General features: G+C 41.6%; 1 protein-coding gene across 1 annotated transcript in view; it reads left to right on the top strand.

Annotated features, from left to right (window-relative positions):
• Positions 1-354: 354 nt before the first annotated feature.
• The window catches only part of cnih3 (cornichon family AMPA receptor auxiliary protein 3), a 60313-nt gene continuing 32805 nt past the window's right edge, over positions 355-27862 (top strand). The window contains exons 1-3 of the mRNA XM_022767556.1: positions 355-432; positions 14732-14800; positions 26947-26994. Of these exons, the coding sequence (XP_022623277.1) occupies positions 355-432; positions 14732-14800; positions 26947-26994 (195 nt within the window). The remainder of the gene's footprint in view (positions 433-14731; positions 14801-26946; positions 26995-27862) is intronic.

The following is a 27862-nucleotide window of genomic DNA, read 5'->3' as shown; positions in this document are numbered from 1 at the left end:
CAGATTCCTGAGGAAACTGCTGCCTTCCCATGATTACATGATCACCATCTCACCAACACTGTGGACACTGATCGCTGATCATGCGAAGTGCACTGATTTGAGATCAGCTCCTTTGACTCCAGTCACATCCCCGCCGCCGCCGCTGCTGGGTGGACGCGCGGCTGATCATCTGGAGAGGTTTCCTGCAACAATTTGTTGCAAACATTGCGAAGGGCGAAGTCATGGTGCCGGTGCCGCCTCGGATTCTCATGGCACCGTGAGAACTTTCTCTCTTCCCCCCCCTCTTTTATTTTAGATGTTTGTCAGCGGGATCGTGCTTCTTTGGGGAATTATCCATCGTTTCCCTTTTCAATTATGTTCACTTTTGCTGCCTTCTGCTACATGCTGTCTCTGGTCCTCTGCGTGTCCCTGATCTTCTTTGCAATATGGCACGTAAGTACCTCAGATTTGGTGTATTTTGACATTTGTCAGGTCTTCTTCCTTTACATTTGATAACCAGCAGATCTCACCATGCACCGTGCACACTGGACGCGCAGGTGCGATATTTGTGCATATATACATTCATTTCAAATGTGCATTTTACAGTTTTAACATTGCAGGATCATTTTTTTTGCAGCTATTGTCCTCCACGACAGGTGCGCACCTGTGTCTTCGTGGCAGCAGGCTCCATCATCCATCCATCATCCATCCATCATCCATCCATCATCCATCCATCATCCATCCATCCATCCAGCATTTGAATCACTTAGTAACAATTTCCTACTTTACACATCGTGCTGACCCAATTTTCATAACCAGTAAAGCTTGCACCCCTGTGCAGCATCCTAGATCAATTAACCACCCTTCCTTCCAGATCAATTAGGAAATCTTGTAGTCTTACCCCCCCCCCCCAACACACCACACAATAGTAACACATGATCTGCGTATCCATAATGACACACACACACATCTTCCTCTGCTCTCTCTGCCTTTAATCAAGCCTCAGCTCAGCTACACACCATTGCCAATATGACTGACTGCATTATGATATTTGAATAATCTAATTATTTGCTCCCAGAGCAACATCTCCATCAATGCAGGGCCTTATGTAAAGACAGATTTGGGTCAGGTCTCCCAGCCTTTTGCCCCTAGGCTGCATTTTATGTGTGGAAACAGCAACAGACCTGATCACTGATCCTAATGGCAATTACAGCTAATAGTCGGTCTGGATGTCTGCCACACACTGTCCAATGTGAGAGTGCACACACCAGTTAAAAATGAGCGATTATGCAAAAAAAGAAAAAAGAAGCTGCGAAATAGAATAAACACACAGCAGCTTTATGATGCTGACAAAGAAAAACATCTCCATCTGTCCTGATTCATAACACAGGCCCCAGAAACCACAACACTTCCTCCTTCTTTCTCTGCGATGTAAATTCGGCACCGGTGGAGGGATCACAATGGAAGACTATTATTCTGTAGCTTCAGCAATAATCCACATCGCACCAAGGCTTTATTTTGCATTCTGCTTAACACGGCAGAAACAGTGGAGAATGCCTCCTCCACTGATTCCCATCCACGGTGACACGCAAGACATGCAGCAATAATAATAATAAGCTGGTGGCTCCATACTGCGAGGAAACATAATTAGGAAGGAGGCTGTGAGGTGGGAATATGTGGAGCTGTGGAAGCGTGCGGCAGAAGCCAAGACTGCACATTAACACCAGGCACCTGCCAAAATGCTGGGGGAAAATTTTTGGCCGTAACTGTTTCACTTCTATCAGTCGTTCTGGCAGGTGGCCATCGTAGTCTTTTTTGTTCTTCTTCTTTAATTTCATCTGGTTTCAAAGAACTTCTGATAAAAAAAAAAACAAAAAAAAAACAGTGGCCACAGTGACGGCAGGATTCAGGTTTACGCTTTTACGCCCGGAGCAGCAGTGCATTGCTAAAAAGAGCAAGTGTGTTGAGTCAAACAACCCGGAGCGAAATCAAACTATAAATAAAACGAGCCAGTGTTAATGAACATGAAAAGACAGAGGCTGCATAGAAGAAAAAAAACAAAAAAACAATGGGAATAAAATGAGTAATGAACTGCTCTGACTGGAACCAGTCTTATCTGCAGGTTTTATGTGTGCTGAATCCCAGAATGACAAATGGCTGCGCACAGACGAACCTCTGTCATTAATTGGCTGTAATCAATCAAACCATATGCTGCCTAGTGAATCACCTCGTACAGTACGCAGGTGTCTTTCTCTGCTCGGCTACTTACAGTGTTTTCAGGTTCTGATAAATCTTTCATTCACTTGTTTTAACTCTCAATTTTTAACTCTCAGTTTTAACCCCCCCCCCCCCCCCCCATTTACTCATTGAGCTGTTCTGTAAAGAAATCTGTGTGAGGGGAATATAGATGAGGACATATTTACTATCTTTAGAATATCTATTATCATTAATCATCCCTCTCCGGCCAGACCCTGGACTCAGTGTGGGCTAATGTGCAAAGTAAGACAAGGTCGAGTAACAAGGAAGGAACACAACTAGACTGTGGACGTGTAAAACTTCTTTAAAGCCATTATATGATACACTGGTAACAAAACAACTTTCTTGACAACTATGGGGAAATCATAGACTTAAAAATCAATGTTTTAGACTTTTCCAGTGTTTTTGTTTGTTTGTTTTTTTGTTTTTTTGAAGTGTTGATCCATAAGAAGATATATTTGTGGTTTTAAGATCCAAAAACCATCTCAGTGTAGCTTTACATCTCCTCTCTCAGGCGTCTCTCTGGAGCTCTAGTAACAACAGGTCAGTGAGCCAATCAGAACAGAGGAGGCTCTGAGCCTCTCTTCTGATTGGCTGACTGTTTTCTGAGTGATCCAATAAAAATGTAGCAAATTTCAGGTAAAACACTCAGAGAAACCAAATCCTGCGAGGTTGGCTGGTGGGTCCAAGTGGGCGGAGCTTTGGGCGTGGCTGAGGGCAGTGACTGTTGTTGTGACATCACAAAGTTCCAGAAGTCCTGACGGCTGGTTTTAAGGCTCAGTTTCTGAATACAGGCTGTGTGCATTTCTCTGTGGACTGAGGCTTTGATACTTTCACAGTATTAATATAGAACCTAGACCTGCTTTATAATGAAACAACACATGGACATCTACCTTTATAATATATGGGACCAATATGGGAATAAGGTTTCAGCCGTTTGATATAGTAAAATATTTTTGGTTCATATGAAACTGTGACGGGGCGAATCAGACTGGGCAGAGGACGTCAGTAGAGCAGGCGGTCCTTCAATGTGTCCCAGGACGCGTTCACGTTCATACTGCTAAAAGAATGTGAGTGATCGGATCTCAAATGCGTCCTCAAGGCGTCTTGGGTGTGTTCACACCTGAATTTAGAGCGGTCCACTTATGATCGGATCACATGACCGGTTATCAATACCAGGTCTGGACAGGGCAGAAGCAGTCACCGCTCTCGGCCAATGCTTAAAACCACAAATATATCTTCTTATCCATCAACACTTCATATAAAACAAGTGTAAAATATAGGACCTTTAAATATGAAACCATGTTATCTGAGCAGTCAGGATTTTCACAGTGTGGTTATTTCAGACTCATCATTGCTCCTTTTCATTACGTGGCAAGTTTAATTATTTTCACTTCAGATATTCCATCAGCTCTCGTTTGGAGAGACTTAAGTCAATTTTCCAACTGAAGATTTTGGCAGCTCACCAAGACGTATTTTTCCAGTAGGACTAATATAATGAATACAATAACGACAAGCAGGTCACAGTATTCTCACATAATGACACTTTGAGTGTTTCACTTCCAACCAGATGCAGCGATCGGCACAATCAATGTGTTCGTCGCATAAAATACAACATCAAAGTCACCCAAGGGAGTACTCACGAAAGCCATTTTAATTAACATACAAGGTGAACTGCGACCTCCCCCGAGCGCCGAACGCTTCAGCGCTTCAACGGTCCCACTGCTTGAGTGATTCTCCTCCCCGTGTAACCACAACCTCTAATGTGCTCAGGAGCTGGGAGCGAGCCAGACGCTCCGTCGGTGAGAGCTGGGAAAACCCCGTGGTGCAGATATGATGTAGAGGCTGTCCTGGCAGCGAGGCAGAGGGTATAATGTCAAACTGACATCATTTACTCTCCCAGTTGGAAGTTTCCATTATGTTGTGGCAGATTTGGTATTTAGTGGATGGAAGGTGCGGTGAAGTATGAACGCATATTTTGTATGGATGCAGCAACAAGTATGGCTGAATTACGACTTTGCAAAATAGACTAAATGCCCAGTGCCCCGGACCACCAGGATAACAGAGCCGCTGAGTCTTCTTCACTTTATTAAAAGGTCCCACATTTTACACTTCATCTGTGTTTTATTTGTGGTTTTAAGACCCAAAAACCATCTCAATGTAGTTTTACATCTCCTCTCTCAGGCTTCTCTCTGGAGCTCTAGTAACAACAGGTTGGTGATTGAATAAAAAATATATCAGATTTCAGGTAAACACTTGGAGAAATGAAATCCTGCGATGTTGGATGGTGGGTCCAGGTGGACCTTGGAAATTCACACATCCAAATGTCTTACATGCAGGCGTGTTGGAAAGTTTCACCTCAGTCTTGAAAAGAAGAATATCCCACACACTGCTCTCGCTTCGCATCACGATTTATTGATCATCCTTAATATTTCGGCCTCTCTAGACCTGCAGCGCCGTGAGTCATATTCCTCTTTTCAAGACTGGAGCTTTGGTTTTAAACTTCAGGATTTCACGCACAGTTTTAGGGGAGCAGCTCAGCTATAGCATTTCGCTCGGCGTTGCTTCCGTTCAGAGCGTGACTTTGCATCACACTGAGATTTTGACAAGTACAGGGCATTCACAGGCTTAACAGAGGTGTCGTGTGAATAATTGTTCACACTGAACAACCATAACACTCCCTCATCTGTTGCTGTCTCTGTGGCATTCTGATGATAGAGCAAAACAAGTTGTTTTTTTTTTAATTTTTGGGTGGGGTTGCTATGTGCAGGAATGAGATCAAGAAAGACTGTGGAAAGAAGGAGGAAAGAGTATTTTCCTTGGATGAAATTTGGAGGGTTTGACTTTCAAACGCCAGACGGTTGACTTAGTGTGGAAGAGAGACTGAAATGAGAGCGATATTTAGCCAAACATGGTTTGTGCTACTTTCCTTAGCCTGCCAGAGGCCTAAGCCTGTTCCCATGATCTGCAACGCCTCAGACATCTACTGCAAGGGTCTTCTGGGGATAGGCAGAGGGAGGGGACAGAGAAAGTCACAGGAAGATAGATGGAAAGAGGATGAGGCAGTGTCTGCCCAAGGAGAGAGGAATGACAGGAGCTGCAGGAGTGATGGGTTGATGGAGAAGAAAAAGGGGGGAAAGGCCAGAGAGACTACGGATTTCACTTACTGGGACTTCAGACCAGGGCAGACTGGACTGGAGAGACGACTGGAGCAGAATACAAAGTGATAATCGGACATGACAAAGAAGGAAAAGGCAACAATGCAAATAAAGAAAATAAAAAGCTACAAACGCAGAAATAGATAAAAGAAATGAAGAGGTAAATGAATGTCAAACAGAAGAGTAGACAACAGCAGGTAAAGCTTTATGGGGCACTTAAAGTTCACACTGTCTTCATCTGGATTATTCATGTCTTAATAACAGCGATGAAATAAAGATGTGGCAAAATCAGCTTTATGTATTTAATGTTCTTGTTACGACTGTCTACCGTCTGTGCCCAAAATAATCTGCTCATTCAATATTTACTTAACACTATATGGAATTCAGTATAGAGGATAATATGAGGCGTCAGATGGCAAAATGAAAAATAATTGTTTCAGAGAATATAACCATTTCTTTAATCCTGACTGAGCAATAAGTAGCTCTCAGTGACCCTCGACTGTAAGTTACTTAGGGAATAACATTAAGACATTAGTTAACGAGCTATAAGTTAAAGACTAAATGACTTTGGGTGACTTACATCACCCACAAGTTTGATTTTGTCTCAGTTATTCAATTGAGCCAATCACAGCTTTCCAGGAAGGACAGAGACATTATCTTCCTGTGTAGCTTGTTAGCTTCTTTCTAGCTAAATCAGTGTAAAAGAAAAAAAGAGTGACAGGTTGGTGTAAATCGAATGAAAGAATGTCTTAAACTTCTGTACTTGCAGAAATGAGAAATTGGCTAAAAAAAAAAACATGATGTCAGGTTGAGTGAATTAAATAAAAGAACATGGTAATTCAGTCCAATTATCAAGCCAACAATGAAGTCCAGACAAGCTAGCCAGATTCTCTCAACCACTTTTTTGGAGGTAAAATGAAACTGAGCACATTTTTAATGTTGGTAATAATGTCTCACAGCAGAAGAAAAGTGTGTGCACAAGTACAGTAGGTAAAGTAAGTTTTACCAGGACGTTTCCTGCAGATATATTTGTCTATCCCCTCTTTCCCGATTGTGGAAATGTAGCCAATTTAGTGGCTTTTGTTTAAAACCTGTATTTTCAGATCTGGGCAACGCGATCCAGTGTTATTATTACTGAACTATAATTTAAATAACACAGGGTTTATGAAACACAAATGAGCTTTAAGATTAAAACAATACATCACCTATGTAATCTTTGCTTTATTATGGCTTGATGACACCATGATATCCATTAAAAAATGTATACAAAAGGAGGATGGGAGGAATGTGCATAAAGTTGGAGACATAATTCCAGAAACTGATTGTAATTCACCTAGCATTTAACATGGAGACCCACCGTGATTTTGTATGTACAAACAAGGAAGTAGCTCGTGCTCAAGGTGCCCGAGTAAGACATCAAGGGAAAGAAATGCAAAGGTGATGCTGATTGTAATTCCAATGAGTCAACGGGGGTTTTCTGGCACCAGGCCCTAGAAGCTAATGGAGGTGGCGTTCAGTATATAGCGAGGTTGGTTCAGCATCGATCCATGTGTTCATTAACCCCTGCTGGCTCCCCATCCATCATCCGTACTCCACTCTTTCTATTGTTCGGCTGCACAGTGCACACACAGGGGGATTATCTGGGTGATTCTTGTCCCCTCTCCTTTTCCGTTCCAGGTGTGTGTGTCACCCGCTGCAGCACGAGCTCCTCACATTTAAATAATAGCAATTATATAATAATAATAATAATAATAATAATAATAGTAATGATAATTGGAAATACTTATGATGAAAAGTGCAGTTTTAACAGCTTTGCTTTAATTTTTTGATTCTTATTCATTAGCTTTTTCAGTGACGATGTTACAGAGACTGATGGCAATTTTACAGGAACAACAAGTCATTATAGACACATTGCTTTTAACATCAGACAAATTGCTATTCAAGCATTTCTTTACGAGTAGGTTTAGTTTGTGAAAATGTCTCTGGGCCCAGTGTGACAAGGTGAAGCCTTTTATTCATGAATTTAGAATCAACAAGATTTGCATTGATTTTTCTTCCACGTAAAGAGACTTATGCCTTTTAACATGTACTATAGTGGATAACAGCCAGTACCTGGGGCAGTACTGGGGGAAAGGAATAGCGCTGATGATGAGCAGAGGTTCAAACAGAACTGCCTCGCTAAGATCATACAGCTGAGAGACCTTTAACCATCATAAGCTTTTCACTTGCAAATTCGAGCGCATTGTGATTTGCCACATTTCACAGATCACTGCTGGAGTGTACTGTATCAGAGGCAGTTCAGCAGTATAGCTTAGTATTGCTCAGTCAGACAGAAAGACGACAATTAGCAGCTGTGCTAAGTGTGAGCGAGAAGCAAAAGATAGAAAATATTATTGTGTATTCTTTATGAAGGAAAGGAAACTTCATCACACTAACATTTGTGCTCTGCAGCTTCTCTGGTCTGTTATGGGGGAACAATAAAATGTTAGCAGTTAGCTACTAGTTGTGTTTTGATATACTAGGAATAATGGATTCATTCCTTCATATAAGTTGCATTTGTGCTTGTACTGTCAATACTTAATAACAATAATAATAATAATAATAATAGACTTATTAATACGTAAAACACTTATTTTCTATATTTGTAATGCTAGAGTCATTGTTTCAGCAGTAGCAGCTTTGTCTGCTAGCAGTTAGCTACAGTTAGCAGTTAGTTACCATGGATAATGGCATCTAAATACTTGAGATCAATAACAATAAGTTTAATAACATTCAATAGTAGTAAGCAGTTAGTAAACGATTAAAAAGCAGTTAGTTGATGTATTATGAAACACATCTGTTGTGAATCTATAGCATCAGTATTTCTTTTTACACATTAGTTAATCATGAACAATTGATGAACAAATCATCAGTAAATGATCAGTAGACCTATATAATTTATTGATATATCATTGAAAGCAGGAACAAGTAATTTTAATCAATCTATTAATAAATGAATGGTAAATGATTTGTTTTTAAGTGAATAAACACTTGAGCTGAAAGATGAAGGGGGAAGGGAATAAATCTCTGAGGATTCATCACTGTGATGAACCTTTAACATTAACCTCTTGTTGATATAAAAACATTGATAATCCAGTTCTTTCATGAACATATTCACTAGGCTTTCAATAATATTGTCTAACACACCAGGCAGTCACGCTTACACCTTCAGGGACCTCCAGTTTTTAGATATGCAACAAAGGTGAACCTTCACAATATTGTCTCACTAACGGCCTCTAAGGTTACGGAGGGGAATGTTACTGGAAGCAACGTTACCATGGTAATCCAACTCCTGCCATTGATTTTAGGACAAAAGCCAATTGTGTCCTGCAGTAATATTGTCACTGCAGCATAATTTCTCCGGTCATGCACAAGGTGTGGTCACACCAGCCTGTTTAATGTAAACAGCTGTGCTGTATGTGTTGAATGTGCTCAGCTGATCTGTCCATTAACCCTCATTGTAGCTGAATACGTGCTTAACATTTACCTCTGGTGCCTCGCTGAAAGTCCTGACAGCTGAGTCATACACACAGAATGCTGATACAGGAATTTCTGGGAAGGAAGAGTTTTGTTTTCTTTGATCTCGTCACAGCGAAGGAAGGGGTTAACTGTGCCAACAGTGTCTATTCAGGGAAACCAGGGGAGCTGCCTTCTTCAGCTGTATCCCCCTGGCAAGGTGTTCAGCACAGACACAGGCCGACGCTGACAGGAGCATGGTAGTGATTCAAAAACAAGCCAGCTCCCAGCACACGACCAGCCACTGACCTCTGGGAAGTCTGCAGGAGAGGGGAGAGTTTGATGTTCAGTATAAAGTCATAGAGGAGGAAAATAGATGTGGAAAGGCACAGACTGGGAAGCCAAATACATTCAGTGTTGTTTTACAGGTCTAAAACAAAAATCTGGCAAGAGTGGAGGTTTCCTTCTCAGCTCTGCTTAAAAAAGAAAACAGCATCAATATGTGAAGCAGGTGATCCTTCCTTTAGCGAGAATCCTTACATATGGATTTGTCTGTAAGGCATCCAAGCCGTGCTGGGCATTGCCAGCCATTTAGATTGCTGCTCCGCTCCCTTATCATTTCATTATTAAACCTGCCGATGCTAAAAAAAATTGAATCTCGAGCAGTGAAGACCGACACAGGCTACACTTACATCAGACCTCTGAGTCTTTGTTAGCTAGGATCTGCATTTTACTCTCTGCCTGAGACAAGATGAAAATTTAATGCTCCTCGCGGGGGACATTGGGCAGCTTGTGTTGTAAACTTTGCGTCATGTATTTCGTGGTGGTTAATACAAAGACTGCATGAATTAAGTCCAGCACTGCTCAGCTTTCAATCGGCTGCATGCATAATAGACTTAGTGTTTGGCTTCGGCTTCATTGGGTTGTTAATTGCACGTCAGAGGTTGGTGAGGAGTGGTTGTGCAGGAAATTAACCTATACTGAGTGGATTCTAAAATCCCAATGAATAATTGAGGCAAGTCTTTGAATAATTTAAGTGGACCTTGTTGTGTTTCACATTAGAGAGGAGGTTCCACTGATTGCCGTTGTTGTTTTTAATCTTGTTATTTCTATATGAATTCTTTGAAGGCTGCATGGAGAGAAAAGTTTTTGTTTTCGGTCGGTTTCAACCGACTGAAAATGAGCACAAATTTAGATCCACGGACTAAAACACATCAAATTAGGCTACATCCATCTCTCTGTTTCCCTCTCTCTTTCCCCTTGCAGTCCAGTCGCAGCCACAGCCTGCATTGAGGCACAGAATTCGGCGTGCCAAGGGAAGGAGCAGAGGGTGCCAGTATGTTGGCTGTTTCTGCCAGCAAACCTTGACTTCAAAGCAGCCTGTTAAAGTGAACATCAAAATAGAACTGGATTTGCAAAAACAGAAAACCCATTGTCATTGCCATGGAGCTTCTGCAGGAATCACCCTCTGAGCACGTCACATATTTGAGTTTTGGTCCTCTGGTCTGCAGCTCGGAGGCAAATGTTGCTTCTGATCACTGGCTGAGTGGTCTGAGATCAAGGGGATGAAATGCTGCTTTACAGTGGATTTTCCCTTAAAGGATAATACCATTTTCTATCACAACATGGGTCTTATCTTTGTAGCTTTAGTCACTGTTCGTTTCAGTGTTAAAAAAAAAAAAAACATTGTACTTGCCAAGTTATTAGCTGATATCTGGGGATGCTGTTTCATTGCTAAAAATAGGTTTGATGGGCAAAAAGCACCAGTAATCAGATGAGTAGACAGGTTGTAAGCAAACCTAAGACAACATTATTTGAAATGAAAAATCAACACAAACAATAAAATTGTTCCCAAAAATGTCCATTGTAAATATTCATCAACATCCATCCATCCATTTTCTTCCTCTTATCCGAGGTCGGGTCGTGGTGGTAGCAGCTGATAAAGCAAACTATCCTTGACTCGTCACCTTAACGCGGTTGAGGGGTTTGTGTATCCCAGTGAGCGCCTGGTGACCGGGTCGGGCACAGCTCACCTGCAGGGATAGACGTCGGGTCCAAGTGCATTGGAAGCCGGAATATCCATCGCAGTCTACTTTAAATTTTCAACCGCAGTTGGTTCAACTTATCTTAGTTGTGCACACACAGTTCTCCTTGTGTAGTGAAGGATTTTTACCAACACTTTTGGTGTTCCCACTCTCAGCTCTACCTCCAAATAAAGTGGCTAGGCCAGGTTTAGCAGCCAGAGCCCCATGGGTATTCCTGAGCTGCTCTCCCAGGCCTGGCTTCAGGTGAGGCTTCTGGTTTCCCTAATCAAATCAAGGTATCTTTCTTCCGAACTCCGAAAGGGTTTGAGTCAGTTTTATTAATCTAGCGCCCAATCACAACTGAAGTTTACTCAAGGCACTTTCCAGAGCATGTAGACCATACTCTTTATAATATTGATTACAGAGACCCAACAATTCCCACTGTGAGCAAGCACTTGGCGACAGTGGCAAGGAAAAAGTTCCTTTTAAGAGGCAGAAACCTTGAGCAAGGGTTCTTGTTACCAGGACCTATTGCCTCTGACAACACAGCTCCCGGGGTCAAGGGGTGTGCAAACTCCTCCCACACTTTCACTTTTAGATGATGATTCTTCAAAATGGATGTATGGATGGATGACGTGGTTTATATTATCTGGATAAACCGTTTTAACCTTCCTATCATCTAACCACTCATTGTTCAGTGCTTGCACAAACTTTACTTTGGCAATGTTCCCACAACTCAGCAATTATTTTGAGTATTATGCTGTAGAAATAACAGCCAAAAATCACTATAATAAAACCCATTGTACTAAATTTAAATGATCCTTTAAGCCTGACATTCACTCAGAGCATCCAGCGTTCATCTCTTATGGTGCGCATAGGGATGTATAGGCGAAGTATTTCTGCTACACTTTTATGTCTGTGTCTCTGTGGAAGAGTCTGTTCCTACGCTTGAGTGCGTACAGTGCTTCCCTGTATACATGGATTTATGCACCATGACGACTTGTGTGAATGTGAGTGTGAGTGTGTATTCCCATTGCCCATAAGGAACAGCCCGGGGGAAGCTAACACACTGTAACACAGCGAGGCAATGAGCCGGGATCACTGTTGGGGTCCATTGGGAAATAACATGTAAAGAGCTGCCTGTTAGTGCGGGGGTGAGCCCAGGGAAATAACCCGGGATTGGCGTGAACCTCTGCCATCTCTCTGATGTTAATTCCCCATACTGGGCTGACACACTCCCATGTACAAACACACACGTCACTTCTTCCTCCGTTTCTTGCTCACATCAACACACAATGCATGGATAACATTGTCGCACCACATAGACAGTGATCCAGTTTTTCTTACTCTACACACACACACACACACACACACACACACACACACACAAACACACACACACACACAAAGAGTAGCTCATATGCAGATAAACTGACTGACACATTCATACACACATCTTCCTCCTGATGCCCAACTAGTAAAGCAATAACATCTGTCTTTGTAGTACAGTGGCCTCCACTGTCACACATACAGCACCAATAGATCTGGTGCATAGTTTCTCCACTGGTCATCATTACTTGATGTTGTTATTACCGTACTCACTTATCAGATGGAGGTTCTGCTGTCTGCTTCCTGACATCAGGTGGGATCCTGTCCTCTGTTTGTCAGAGTGGACCCAGTAACCAAGCAGCTACAAACATCTTTTCCTAAAAGACACCAAAAAGAGAAATAAAACAAAGGAACTGTGTGTGCGTGCAGTCACCCCAGTTTCAAGGAATATGAGTACATGAACACTAGTTGAGTCAAAACATTCAATATGTACCAGTCACAAACAATGAGAGGCATGTTGGCGGGCTTAATATCCCTGCCGCCCCGACTGTCAAGCTTGCCCAGCCTGTGCAACCTGTCAGTCCCCAAATAGCCTCCTCTGAATTTGTGAGCTGGACCAGAGTGCCGCTCCAATCAGGATCCTCGGCTCATCAGACAGGAAGCAGGAAGTGGGGATGGGCAGTGCCTCAGCAGCTGGAAACAATCTCGTGCAGGGGACTACACATCCTATTCAGCGCAGTAAACAAAATACTACACGGGGTGGGCATCAGCTGCGGTGGAGAAAATCCATGCCTGGATGTTCTCTGAAATGTTCTTTTAAAGTGCCTTGCCTTATAGACCATCAGGTAAACACAAGAACAGCAGTTTCTGACCTCATGACGAGGTCGAAACAGACGGTCATACATTCAACAGCCCTTTAACACAACGGCAGCATCAAGTCAAGACGTTGATTACTAAATCTGAAATGTTCATTCGCTGCATTCCACAGTGAAGCAGTGGGTGGGCGGCAGCATCATGTAAATACTGTCTTGCATGTAAATGTTGTGCCTCTGGGCAGATATGCATTTTAACTGGCGCAGATTATGTTAATGATGAAATGGAGGACGTCTCTTGGTAAGAGAAACTTCGAGAGGGCTGTTTTTTTTCCTGACTGCAGTAAAACTGAGACGTTGAACTTGAAGCCTCATTTAAATTCGTCCAGTACTTTGATTTATGACCAAATATCTCCAAAACTAATGTTATTCCACTCAGGTGTACTGTGAGCACAAGTGCTAATTAGCAAATATTAGCATGGTAATATGCTAAACAAAGATGATAAAATCAGTAGATAAAATACATAGCAAACATCAGTATCTTAACACGGTGACAGACTTTTTTTACAGCAGATATTTTGACTTGCGAAACACATTTAGTTAATGTATTTAGTCCATAAAGTGTCACAGTAAACCAGGATGCACAATACCAGGACCCTGAAACTACCTCATCTAAATGGACTGCTCTTATTTTTATTAATTACACTTGTGCTTTCACTGCCGCCATGATGTCTGCTGTTAAAAAGGTCTATTGAGATAACTTTAGTGTGCAGACGTTAGTTTTTAGCTCAAACCTTAAGTAAAGCTTCACAGCAGCTGTTGTAGCTGCAGACTCTTCATCTTGTTAAAGAAGGTTCAGTAATTTTCTAAACAGCTGGGCACTGTAGTTTTCAATGAACATAATTTAATCAAGAGTAAATGGTGCGGTCGTCGGGTACTGCTTTCATCCAACACACATTTGTTGGGCCACTGATTATTCATAGGAGCAGGACAGTGTATGTAGGGGGTTACTTCAAATGTGTCACAACAGACCATAAATGAAGCATTGTGGTGCATTGTGGTATTCTCCAGACATAAAGGAACACGCTTGTTTGGTACAAGCCCCAACAAACATCACATCATCATCATTTTTTTTTTTCTGTCAAAATGAAATGCAAAAACAACCATTCCAACTGAAATCATCATCGGCAAAATAACTGCAATATCATTTTTTTCTTTGCATATCATTCAATCCGACTCAAAATGAACTACAGTGGCTGTGTGGTAATTTCACTAAATATCAACAATGTTGCTCCTTAGTTTTTGGACAACATTGGAGCTCCATGGTTCAGAGAAACAATCTAGCATTTCAAGTTTTGGCTACACATACAATACTAGTTAGTCAGTGAGTGGTCTTTTTATTGATTTTGTGAACAGTAATCAAGATAAAGCACATCACCGACTGTATCTTTCAACTGTGCCGTGATTTTTACTGTCATTTAACATCAGCTAGAGATGCTCTAAAAACAAGGTCGTCTGCCGCCCAGGTTGATACATACTGTAGATCTTCACATTCTGCATGCTGCTGGTGAGACACACAGGAGACTTTAGACAATAACGATGTGTTTTCATTGTCCCTCTGTTTTACTCATTATAGTCATCACTTGTTTCTCTCTCTCTCCCTCTCTCTCTCTCTCAGATAACGGCTTTTGATGAGCTCCAGGCTGACTTCAAGGTGCCAATCGATCAGGGCAATCCACTCCATGCGGTAGGTTTCCTTTCCCTGCTCCCTGATACATTTCATTACATGTTTCTTTCCACTAATGTTTATTGTGTGGACGGAAACTGCAGCAACATATGGGAAATGACTGAAATCATTTCGCTAAGGGCCACAGGCATTAACACACTCCTCTTTCACTCTGTCTCTGTCTTTCCCAGTCTACATTCCTGTTCCTTCACTTTTTCTCTTCCTCTCCATTAATTTTAAATCAGGCAGCTGGCAACATACTTTTTTTGTAAACCCTTCTCTACTTACTTCCTGGCCGACAAGCAGGCTATCGTAAGACTTCAGGGCGAAGCATCCAGTGTGAATGAATCATCATTTACAAATAACCCTCGAATTCAAATATGAATAAAATAAGTGACAAACTACAAACAGAGGTAAACACAGATTTTGCAGTTGGTCTGATCCTGCAGATGGTGACTCTTACCGGTCCCAGTGCAGGCTATTTCTAACCTCTTACTACCCTAAACCATCTCAGACCTTCAGCTATAGGCTTTCAGTAGAGTCAAGCTCCATTCACGACAAATGTCCCTAAAAATGTTTTTTTCTGGTTTAATATCTGAGTAATAATTTATTACTTTATCAAAAACTAACTGGCAAAATTGAACCGGAAATCTGCCGAGAGAACCTTGGGTTGAGGTAACTTCCTGGTTGGTGCGCCACCCGTCTGTGTCACTCTTGGACATGGTGTTGAACATGCAGCTGGCAGGTTTTGCTTTTGCTTACATCAAATTGGTTCTTACAGTGTCGCCTTAGCCACTGCCTTATTCTGATGACAGCTCATTTGTAGATGTGGGTACATTCCTGACACACACCAGACATGTATGCTTATCTTGGTATGTAAACACATCGGCTGCATCTAGACCATAGATTGTAAATAAAGATGGACGTAGCCTCTGTGATGTTCCCCATAGGTTTCTGAGGATCTTTTTTTTTTTAAAGCTGAGAGTGGGCTGCTCCACTGTCACCATCGTGGCAGTACCTGACTCCTCCTAACTCCTGGCTAATCAAAAAATGGGAAAAGAGGTGGGACGTGTTTGGAGCTGAGACTTCGGTGCATACCGGTTGGTGGCAAGAATACGCTCACCCACCTGTCACTTAAAGAGGCCACGCCCTCAATTATTCAGATCTTTACGCCTTAATAAAATTTAACATGTGTATTAGCCCTCTATAAAAATTCACCCCCACTATTCACCTCTAGTCTATGGGTTTTTGACTCACTGTTAGAGCCAGACTCTAGTGGTCATTAGAGGAACTGCAGTTTTTGGCACTTTTTTTTGGCTTCATTTTTCAGCCCTGGAGCTTGGCGCTTGATTGATACGACACATGTCATACATGTTAAGCAGTACTTTTATCAATTTGATATGTTCCCTGCATTGGCAAATCCCGGCTACCGTACGCTTATTTTTTTGGTCTGATCCATCTGGTGTGTGTTTAAGGTCAAATGTCGTCACACGACATGATGTAGAATGTGTACGTTTCAATTAAATCCTTTGTTGGTGTTCAGTGTCTTACAAATCTAGGAACACTGCTCTGGTTTCATTACCAAAGATTTCATCATATTTGGCTCATGATAGGCATTTTTCATCAGCGACCAACCAGAACCGTTAATTGCTTATACAGCTTTAGTGTCACCTTGACAGATACCAGCAGACTTATTGCTGGCCGCACCCACGGATAATCATTTTCATTTCAATTTATCCCTAACATGTTTTAAAACCTTTATTCAGTCTAATTCAGGGATTTAAGCTTTCAGTGATTGAGTGTATCCCATCTTCTATTTACATAGAAACGATCATTCATTTCATCTGAATGTTATTCATTCAGATGTTATGTTATGTTTTAACAATAGTCAAGTCACAGGTTAATACACAGGATTATACATACACCCGCAATTCTCCCAGGATGTCTGATAAACAAATCGGATGTGAAGTGAATATTAAATAAATGCTGAGGATTAAACTGTATTCCAGCAGATCTGCACTGATGTATTTAATGTATAAAATATATTTATATATGTGAGAGAACAAGGGTTGTTTGAGGCTTGGAATGCTTTTTACCTCAGTCTTATCTCTTTCTGTTACCTTTTCTCACAGTGAGGAAATCCATAACAAAAAAAAACTAAACAAGAAAAGCAAATATGTTCTGCTTCACTGCCACACCAGCAATCAGGGGAAGTTGTGGGGAAAAGATGTACGTTAGCGTTGGCCAATGTTGGAAATCTGCCACAAGTGAAGTTGTTTTAGGATGAATTCCAGCTCTCTAAATCCCTTTCCCCTGAGTCATTTGGGCTTTTACTAACACAGTTGGCTCTTAATAATACATAGTGCTACGGCGCAGCACAAACAGTTAGTCTGGAGGTGACTTTGACTTAAGAGCTCTGGACTGTATAGCTTCTCTGGAGTATTGACTTCTATAGTTCCTCAGGGATGACTGGAAGAGAGAGAGAGAGAGAGGGAGAGAAGGGGGGAAAAAGTTGGAGAAGGAGAGAGAATGATGAAAAATTGCAAAGTGGGTGAAAGAGAAGAGTTGGAGATGGAGACAGACGGAAAGAGGGAGATGGATGAATGAGGATTTCTTAAGAGGCAAACTGAAAAGAATTCCTCAGCTTGAAAGGCATTTTTCAAGACTCTGAAAAACAGTGCATTAGACCAGATTTCCCCACTCATTGCCACTTTCATATTTTGTCATATTTGCATATCATTATGCAGCGCAGAATGTATCAAAGAATCCAGCGGGGGAACGGGTACAAAAGTTCCATCTAATTTTCTCTTCCTTCTTCTTTCTACTCTAACCCTCTTGTATTTTCTAAACCCATCCTTCCCCCTCCTGCTTCTTATATGAAATGAAAGACTACTACCCATTTCCACATGAATGTGTGGCCCTGAAATGCACAATTTTCTCTTTCAGAAACATCCATTAAACCTATTGTTAAAGTTGCAGTTACTCTTAAAGTTTTCTACCGAGTTCCCAGAGGCACCTGGGAACCGTAGAAAGTTTGAAGTACGATGATAATCAACTAGAGTATCTGAGTTTCCTGAAGCAAGTGCATGTGATCTGCTGCCTTTGGCTCTCGCGATTGACGCGTAAAAACGTAAAGTATCGTAGTTCAAAGCAACGGACACACACACATATAAGAAATATAGCCTATAGATATAAAAGCATTAGTCAAATATTGTATGAGAAAATTTATACTCCACATCCCATCCATTATGCTCATTTTGTATACACATAATTTAGTTCATCTTAATTCACTTCAACAAACTACTGTGGCTGCACTCTGAGCTTCTGCTAAGGTCTGGGAGCTTTTATTTTCACTAATTAATTTGAGTTTTGCCTGATTGGGACTTTTACTTTTGTGAGATTAACTCAAAGGCTGCGTGTGTGTGTGGGTGTGTGTGTGTGTGTGTGTACCTGTGCTTCTATCTTTGTGAGGACATTTTGGCTGGTCCTTAAAACTTTAAACATTTTTATGGTTTGTGATATTTTCGAGAGTCGTCACAAAGATAGAAGCACAAGTACGTGTGTGTGTGTGTGTGTGTGTGTGTGTGTGTGTGTGTGTGTGTGTGTGTGTGTTATTATTTGTATTCAATCACTGGAGGCTTTTACTTTGAAAATCGGACATATGTCAAATCCCTGTGAGGTAACCGTTACTCCATTGGTTGGCTGGTTGAGTGTTGGACTTTTCCCATCGGCCATTACTCTTTCAAAATGATTTGGTGTTAACAGTTTCTATTACATCATCAGGGAGTGTTAACAGCAGGGACTTTATTAACCTCAACTGCAGAAGATAACAGACCTTTATTTATTTGAGGAAGGCCTCTATTTTTAATTCCCTCTTTTTCCTTGCATGCATCATGTTTTGGAATAAAGTTTAAACATCTTAAATATTTCCTACATTTGTCCATCATTCTTTTTAATCCATCAGATTTATGGTTTCATTCTGAGTGAGCAGCCATAGTTCACAGCACACGCACACGCACACACACACACACACACACTTACTGAAATGATCCATATGATCCATCTCTCACTAACTCTTGCATAATATCTCCCACCCCGCTTTCCTTCTCTCCTATCTTTCTGACTCCGTCTTTCTTCTTTCTTCCAGGCAGTCTAATTAGCAGTTTCTGTCATCCTTCTTCCTTCACACACACACACACACACACACACACAATCTTGTTTCAGTAGCCCTGTGTGGTACACTCATTGACATATTGCATTCCCTCGCCCCTCGTTAGGACCGGGCTGTGGTCCCCATGAGGACTACTGGTCCCAACAAGGTTTACTTTAAAGGTTTAGAGTAGAAAAGGTCCCGAAACTTGCAGTAAACGTCGTGTGAAACCTGATTAACTCATTGTCTTTCACTCCCTGTTACCCCCTTTCCCTGTCTCTGTGGGCGTTGCCTGGCTTGGGCCAGTAAGGGCCAGTAAGAAAGAGTTTACAGGAAAATATGTGGCATATACGTATATCTCATTGGCTGACAGGTCAGGATGTAGGTTCAGGGCTCACCTGAGCCAGCTCTAACTATAAGCTTTATCAAAGAGGACAGTTTTCATGTAGAGAGGGTGTCTGCCTAGGAAAACTCTAGGAACCGCAAGTAGGCCTATAGCAGGTTACTATGAGGTCTTTAAAATACAACACAGCTTGGTCATTGAGAGCTTTGTAGGTGAGGAGGAGGATTTTTGAATTCTATTCTGCACAACAACACAACATACACCTACAGTGAATGAATAGGCGCAATACAGGAGCATAGCAGGGAAAGTAAGCAACAGGTGAATAAACCAAATTAATGTGGCCTTCACAGGAAGCAGCTGGTAAAAGCGGTGGTAAATTTAGAATAATGTTTCGGCTAGAGAAACCAATTGTAATTTCAGAATTCACCCAGTTCACAGAAAAGACAGTAAACTACTTGTGTGTCTGTGAAACAGCTGATTCAGTGCGGCGGTGTCTGGGGTTGGGAAGACGGTGAAGCTGCAGCAGCGGTTTTAATTTGCTTCTGTGTTTATTTACCTTTGTATTGATTCACCTATTTATTTACCTTTCCATTTTATTTATTCATTTATTCATTTTATTTTCCATTTGCATTTCCCATTAAAATTTAACAGCAACCTTTTTGCCCTAGGAAAATAAAACAGTGTGATGCTACTTTCAAGCAACATGAACAAGTAACATTCAACCATCATGTTTTTTAACATCCAGGTCTACTCCTGCATTTTTTTTTTCTTCGTTTCTCTTCAGTGTCCTTTTTTGAATCTGACAGGCTTCCCCTCTCTTTTTTTTTTTTTTTTATGCTGTGTGCTGCCGGCTGTTTGACATAAGTCTGCCTTCTCTGCAGATTCATCAGCAGACTGCTCAAGATGTTGACTGTCTGACTTGAGTTGTTTTTTTTTTTTGCTTCAGTTCTTGAAGTTCACCTGCCAAGCTCTTCCTTTTGTCATCTTTTGATTTGCTTTCTTTTTCTTTTCTCCTCTCGTCTCGTCTCGTCACATACCTTTGTCTAGTGCTTCAAGCAGACATCTGAAGCTACTCGGCAATGCTGACTTTCTCAAGGCCACCAGCTGCCCTCATGCTATCAACAGCGACCTATCGAATCATCCTTCATATTTTACCACCATTACTGGAATATTCACTGAAAGCTGCCACTCCTGGTCGGACTTGGGTTCAAAACTGTTTAAATACAGCAAATACCAACGGTTCAAAATGAGCAAAAATCAGAAGACGACGCACCAACATCATCAATCTCTGAATTTTTATAGGTCACAAATTGATGCTCTTACTTCTGCACACACAGGTCCTTCAGGGAAACTATTAGCCTGGAGTCAACACACTGGTTCCTTAAGCAGGAGTTTAGCTATGAGCGTTGGAAGAAAGGCCTCCATTCTTATTTATGTTTTTGCCATACTAATACTAATAATAATTAAAAAGAGTAAAAAGCAGCAGTTGATTAATGGTTTGGAAATTGATTACCATGGCAACAGTGAAAGCCTTAGGGTTAGCTCTACCAGAAACACCACAAAACAGCTGGTCGGTACCCGGAAGCGATACAGTACGCTTACTGCAATGTCAGAAGTCAAGCTCCTGTCAGGCTCTTCAACTTCGAACAACACAAACAGATTGTTTCATGATAGACAGGTAAATATAACCCATGTAGTCCGGCACCTCCACTACAGCTGCTGCTGTTTCTTTTTACTAATTGTATTTGACTGCGACTTCAACTACAACTTCAGCTGAAATCTTCAGTAAGCGCTCAATGCTCTCCGTACCCAGTACTTCTAGTATTTCAAATGTTTTCACTGCCTAATTTCAAGAGTAAGCACACATACAACTTTGCCTTCTCTAGTCCCCCTTTCAGATCTGAGATTTTGCCACTGGACAAGTATAATGTTTTATAACTTTGAAACTAACAGAGTTACTTTGTTACTCTCTGGTGTGACTGGGCGTTTATTGTCCGAAAGAAGCAAAACAGGAATATTTTTCAAAACACAGGCTCACTAGCATGTACACACAAACTGCTTTGACCCGCTGGCCCTGTATGGACCGAGTGAACACCAAAGCTTTTGTTAATATAGACTGACTGTACCGCCATAGATCGGTTAGAGGCTCTAGTGTTCAAATATTCAGTTCATTTTGCGCTAAATACAAGCACATAAATATGATTTACTAATATCTACTAGCATGGTGTAGCAGGGGAGCGTGGTGACTGCCTACCGTTTAGACTTGTTGAACCCCGATTCTCTGTCCATTCCTCCGTTGCTTTATATTCCTTTAGTCCGTAACGGTCCACAGGTCAAAAAAAATCAAAAGGGGTTCTTATAAAAGTATTCCAGGTTTCTGCTATTGTTTATTAGCTTCCTGGCTACAAAATGGAGGCGTCCTTATAAAGATTGGAGATTTCTCTTCAGGTGGTCTGGGAAGACTGCGAGCGTAATGGAGCGTAAGACGTAATGACGTCTTCTTCTACCGTCGGGAAAGAAGCTGCTTTTTTTTTTTTTTTTTTGAATGACTCTAGCTTGTAGATAGACGTCTCCCCTGACCAATCAGAGCAAAACTACGAGGGTGGGGCACGTCAGAGCGAAGACCAATAGGCTTTGAGGGGCGTGGAAACAGTTGAGAGCCTGCTGCATGAGCTGTGTCACGCAGACAAGGATCAGCTCTGTTTTTAATGGTTCCAAAAGGTGTCTTAGGGATAAAAAACGCTTCATTGTGTTTTTCTATTATTTGATATTTAAGAGTTAAAGCACATTTCTCCCAGTTTTCCTTTTAGAGAGGTTTATGGGCGCCAGTGAAAAAAGGAACTATAAAGGCCTACTTAACTAAACTAGTAGGCCTAGAGGCTTTGAAGCTTCACAGAGCAGTTTTTGACAAGATGTTGAAGTATTGTGGAGCTTTTTGATTGTTCTTGTATGAAGTATATCTTATTGGTAGTTATGTAATATGACTTTTTTTAAAAGGCGAGGACTGAAAAATACAAAAAAAAACCCATGTATGAGCTGATGTAGTTTAGGTTGGGTTGAAGTCACATGCAAAACAAACACATTTTCAGAAACTACATTATGTTACCTTTCAAATGAGGTCTCATAAATGCATTTCCTCCTTCATAAGGGGGAGAATTAAGTCTTAAAGTTATGCATAATTTAGGGCGTGGCCTCTTTCACAGGTGGGTGATTTTGCCACAAGCCACATGCACCGAAGTCTCAGCTCCACACATGCCTCTCCTCTTTGCCCATTTTTGGATTAGCTGGGAGTTAAGGGTGGAGTCAGGCACTGCCAAGATGGTGACAGTGGAGCAGCCCACTCTGAGCTTCAAAACCACTCTTCAGAAACCTGTGGGATATGTCACGGAGGCTACGTCCATCTTTATATACAGTCTATGCTGTCTTATAAAGTTAGTAACTCAGCACTATAATTGTCATGTTCTGCCCCTAAAATGACTGTTTTGAATTTGTATTTATGATTTTCTGTCTTATTTTGAAATAATTGTCCTTGTGTCCAGTTGCCCTTGCCTCCCTTACGTATTTAATGCCGGCCTTACACATTGTTGTGCCTCCCCGGAGTTGCCTCCACGCTCACTATTGTCTCAGATTACTGCTTCTTTTTTCGTGCCGGAGAAAGTGTCACTGAACGTCACTATTTGCATGAGCCGAGACAAACAACATATGATATTAAACATGTTTGATTTTATTGGAACGTCAAGAAAAAAAAACTGACTTAAGACAGCTTGGTTGATCACCTTACACCAAGCAAAACTCTAAAACTGATTTATTCCAACATTGGGACTTAGTCTGTGACAGTTGAATCGCTTGAAATGTCGTGTGGTGTGAGGTTGGTTTTAATTGCATTGCTTCCCACCGTGCTGTTTCCATGTTTCCAAAGCTCATTGCATCTGTTGTTTTGTGTCACACACACACACACACACACACACACACACACACACACACACACACACACACACACAAACACAGTGAGGATGCACACTCTTACATATTCATATGCACACACACATTTATGAAGGGGATAAAGCTATAACCAGGAGCGATGATAATATCATCGGATTCTGAAATCAGGATGATAACTGAGGAAGGAGATGAAGAAAAGAGAGACTGGTGTTTTTTTTTTTTTTCTGTTCCAATGTTTTATGGATGTGAATTCATTAGTGGAACCGATTGATGTTCATTAGTGTTCCACCAAGGACACAAGCAGAAGTGATGACAGCTTCTGTAGCCTTATCACACTGTTTAAATGCACCCCCCACCCCCTCCTTATCAGTCCATCTCCCTCACTGCTCCACGCCTGTCTCCCCTGCTTAAGTTCATGTCTTTCACATGAACACAGTTTACTCCAGTGGAACATGATGAACACCCTCCTCCACGTCATCTTCAGGGGTTCACTGTCCACACAAGCCATTCCCTGTAAATGAGAGTTTGCTTTTAATTGACTTGGTTGAATAAAGGTCAACTTACAGCCCCTCCACCCACCCCACCCTCCCTTCTTCCATCTCTTGTTTATATACTGTACTTCCGCGCCACTCTTGCTTGTCAAGCAAATTCTCGCTGAGTAACATTTCAAAGACCCATCACACTAATTGCCTGCTAATGAGTAGACAGTTGCGGGTGTGTGTGTGTGTCTGTCTGTCGGTGTACGTGAGCACACACACACACAAACACACACACACACACACACACACACACACACACACAGCGCTGCTCTGGGATGAATATATTTGCGTGTCCTCGTTCAAACCCGGCAGCAGATGAAGGCGAGGGGAGGAGGTGTCCGTGATGAGATGCGTGGTCTCAACCAAAAATAGACATTAGCGGTAAAGATAATTGGTCATTAGCCGGGGCCTTTCATGGCTGTTGTGCTGTGTTTTTGTCAGAAACGGTCTGGTTTCAAAAGTCAGAGACCACTTTGGACCCCTCTGTGTGTTGAAATACGTCTGCTGAGGGCATATTGAGGGCAGAAGGAGGGTTAAAATTCTGCATTTTGAAGAACATGAAAGAGCTCTGCAGGAAAATGTAATTCACCACTATGAATACAAATTCTTTCACTTTCCCGCCGTTCCTCCTCCCAATCATAGATTCCCTTTATTGCCCATCATGCCTCTGCCGTATATTGCACTTCAAAGTCAAAGTTTCTTCGACTGAACCGGCTTCTCCTTGTACTTTAAAACATTTGAAATAATGAAAAGGTAAAAGGCAGTGCAATATACATATTTCTTTTTTCCCCACACTGCCTTCTGATGCTCCTGTGAAATGAGGTAAAGTCCCCTGAGGTGTTTTGGGGGGAGATGGGAGACTGAAGGAGCGGAAGTCGGGATACTTTTATTGTCAAGTCTCAACACACAAACTCAGAAAAACACACGTCCATGACAAAAGAGGGAGATGCACACACACTAACTCTAACTAAGACAATTAACAAATAATTAATCTAAAAAGAAGAAATCTAAGAGGAGAACTTAAACTAACTACAGCGTCAGCTCAGCAGTGTAGGAGGTGCATGAGTGAAGCAGGAGTTTTGCAAGTCGGAAAGTTGTAATTTGATAAAAGTGTAATATGACATGAATGTGGAATTAGTGCCTCATTTGACAGAGTTTCGGTATTAGATCCAGTCATAGACACGTGCACACATACTGGAGGTGCTGGAGGTGTTGGAGGCTGCCAGAAAAAATCACGAGAAGTAATCTTGCGTAATCCATACTGAACCACGCACAGTTAATCAAGGCTGTGTGGCGCTGCAGGTTTCCTGTTTAGCCTTTGATTTGTGCTTCTAAATACAGCACTGCTGCCTGTCTGTCCACATGAGGACCATCAACCTGTTTAAACGGTCTTCTAATAAACAGCTGTTACAATTACTGGACTGAAATAAATGATATAAACAAAAAAAAGAAAGAGACATAAACTGTTAAAAGTTGATCATAAATTACAGTAAATTAAGGAGTGAAGTCTGTGGATAATGAAAAATCATATTTCACACACACACACACACACACACACACACACACACACATTCTGTCTGTCTCTCTCTTGCTCTGTCTCTGACTGAAGCACACACACACACACACACACACACACACACACACTGAAGCGTGACTGCTCATACTGTAGTTTGAGCAGAGGTAGATTCTCGCTGGCACATTTTCACACAGACTTCTTCCCTGCACTCAGCGTTAAACGTATGATATAAAAAATGCACAGGTGAGGCTAAAACCCCACAAAGGGGCCTGGATGTAGGCCACAGTATGAAGCGTACAGACACAGATACCGGCCTGTGGCTGTCAGTATATGAAAAAGAGGAAATCACAATAAGCACTGTTTTCACTCCAATTATTTCAGCACATTTTCATCCAGCAGCAGAGATAAAGTCAAACCGACTGTCCGCGAGCACAAACAGCTCCGGAGCTCCGATCAATATATGATTCATAAGCAGCCGGAGCTATGCATCGCCCCCCTGTGGAACACACTGCACTGCCACTCCAAGTCCATACTGCGTCTCTGTAGGAGCTAGTTAATATTTGATCACGACGTTAAAAGCTTTGGTGAAACGGTGGCTCAGCATTGTGTTGATTGCTGATTTAAGCTTTTTACAGCTTAATACACACAAACAACATACAAACATAGAAATGCACTAACTTATACAGTATAAACGGAATGACGACTGCTGCTGCTCACTTTTCATGCTTGTTTTTTTTTATTTCTGTAAGTTAATGAACTATGGGGAATAAAAACAGATCAGGCAACAGAACACCAGTCTGTAGAAATAAATGAATAAATAATTTCGTTTGAAAATATATTTTCTTCAAATATCTGATTTTACATATAAAAAAAAAAATTGTGAGATGTGAAATTTGTTTTTGCAGTTTTGAAGTTCAGGCTCTGAACACTGTAAAAAATAAAAAAGCAGTCAGACCAGATTTTGCTTGCTGCAACGCAGAGTTTCAGCCCTCATTCATCTTTCTGAAGAACAGAGCGAGACACAGTCACTCGTCATTGTGAATCGACCCCGGCTCTTCCAGAGATCAGTATGATTGAAATTTGAGACGCAGCGTCACGAGGATCTCCAGTCGGCTTGGGAGAGAGAGAGTGGGATGGAGCTCTCAATCATGCGGTTTTATAGCTGCACAGAAGAACAATACAGGCAGCAGACAAAGAGGGATTCTGATCGGCTGCAGTGAGCGCGGGGACAGTGAAAGAGATTAATGAAAGTGTTTGATGAGAGGGAGTATTATTTACAACTTTGTGGGATGATTTTATTAGCCTGCTAGCTGCTTTTAGCCACACACGTTAAACTTTTACCTTGCGAAACACCTGAAACATGCATCCACCGCACATTTTTGATTTTGTCAAGTCAAGTCTGAAGTTATCAGATTTATGATTTCTGACATCTACCATTAAAATAAGATGCGAGATGCTTTCATGTATATTTGACTGATAGTCTCTGTAGCTTCTCGTTGTATCTCTGCATCAACTGCTTTCCCTCCAAGTACAGTACAAGGACAAACTTGCACTATTTCTATTCTGTTTCATCTTTACTTGGATGTCAGTATACTCAGCTGTCATAAATGAAATAAATCTAAAATAAGTCTGTGAATCCTATGACTTACCTCTTCCCCTCTGTTTGCCTGTTTACAGAGGGAGAGACTGCGAAACATCGAGAGGATCTGCAACCTGCTGAGGAAGGTAAGCTTGTGCTGTGCAGGTTTTACATATAATCCTTTACTAGCTACTATGCCAGTGAGAAAATACATACAAATTCAAACAGTTTGCAGATGACACTGCACTTTCCTCTTGGACTGACACAATATCACATTTTTACGACACAATTATTGTGGGCAAAATATGAAAACAATTGATAAATAAAGAATAATGCTATTAGTCAAACTCATTTTTCACTTTGCTTATTGTGTGTTTTGTCTCTTTTTTTGGCAAAAGAATCAAGCTCCAATATGAGTGTAGGGTGATGAATTTTTGATTTGCACAGTGATGCTCCCTTTGTCTTCTTGCCTCATGTTGGACTGACATAAAAAGGGAGACAGAGATTGAGAGGTTCTGTGCTGTGCTCTGCAGAAGCATGTTATCTGTTGTGTGTGTGTTTGTGTGTGCAGACAGCTTGCCTTGAGGAATCAGTGTGAGGATGAGAAGAGGCCTCCTCCCAGCTTCAATGTGACATCTGTTTGTCCCTCCACCTCTCAAAACTCAAGCTGTGTCTGCATGTTTCATGTGTGTGTGTGTGTCTGTGTGTGTGTGTGTGTGTGTGTCTGTGTGTGTGTAAGTGTGTGTGTTTGTGTCTGTTTATGCTGGAGGTTCATTAGTTGAACAGCTGATCTTGGTTATCAGTGTTGCCAACTCGAGCCCCCAGGCCATGCACTGGCCCCTGGAGAGGACATTCTCCCTACAGTACTTATGCCGAGACAAATACACATGCATGAACTCACAAAGCAACATACAGTACACATACACACACACACACACACACACACACACACACATACATCCAGATGCACTGTCCTTGCAGCTGTGACCTACTGTGCAGGGAGCACTGGAGGTA

This window comes from Seriola dumerili, unplaced genomic scaffold, assembly GCF_002260705.1.
Source record: "Seriola dumerili isolate Sdu_G_001 unplaced genomic scaffold, Sdu_1.0 BDQW01000025.1, whole genome shotgun sequence".
In the NCBI taxonomy this organism is placed as follows: Eukaryota; Metazoa; Chordata; class Actinopteri; order Carangiformes; family Carangidae; genus Seriola; species Seriola dumerili.
Note: the sequence above shows the minus strand (reverse complement) of the source record. Positions and strands in the feature narration are given on the sequence as shown.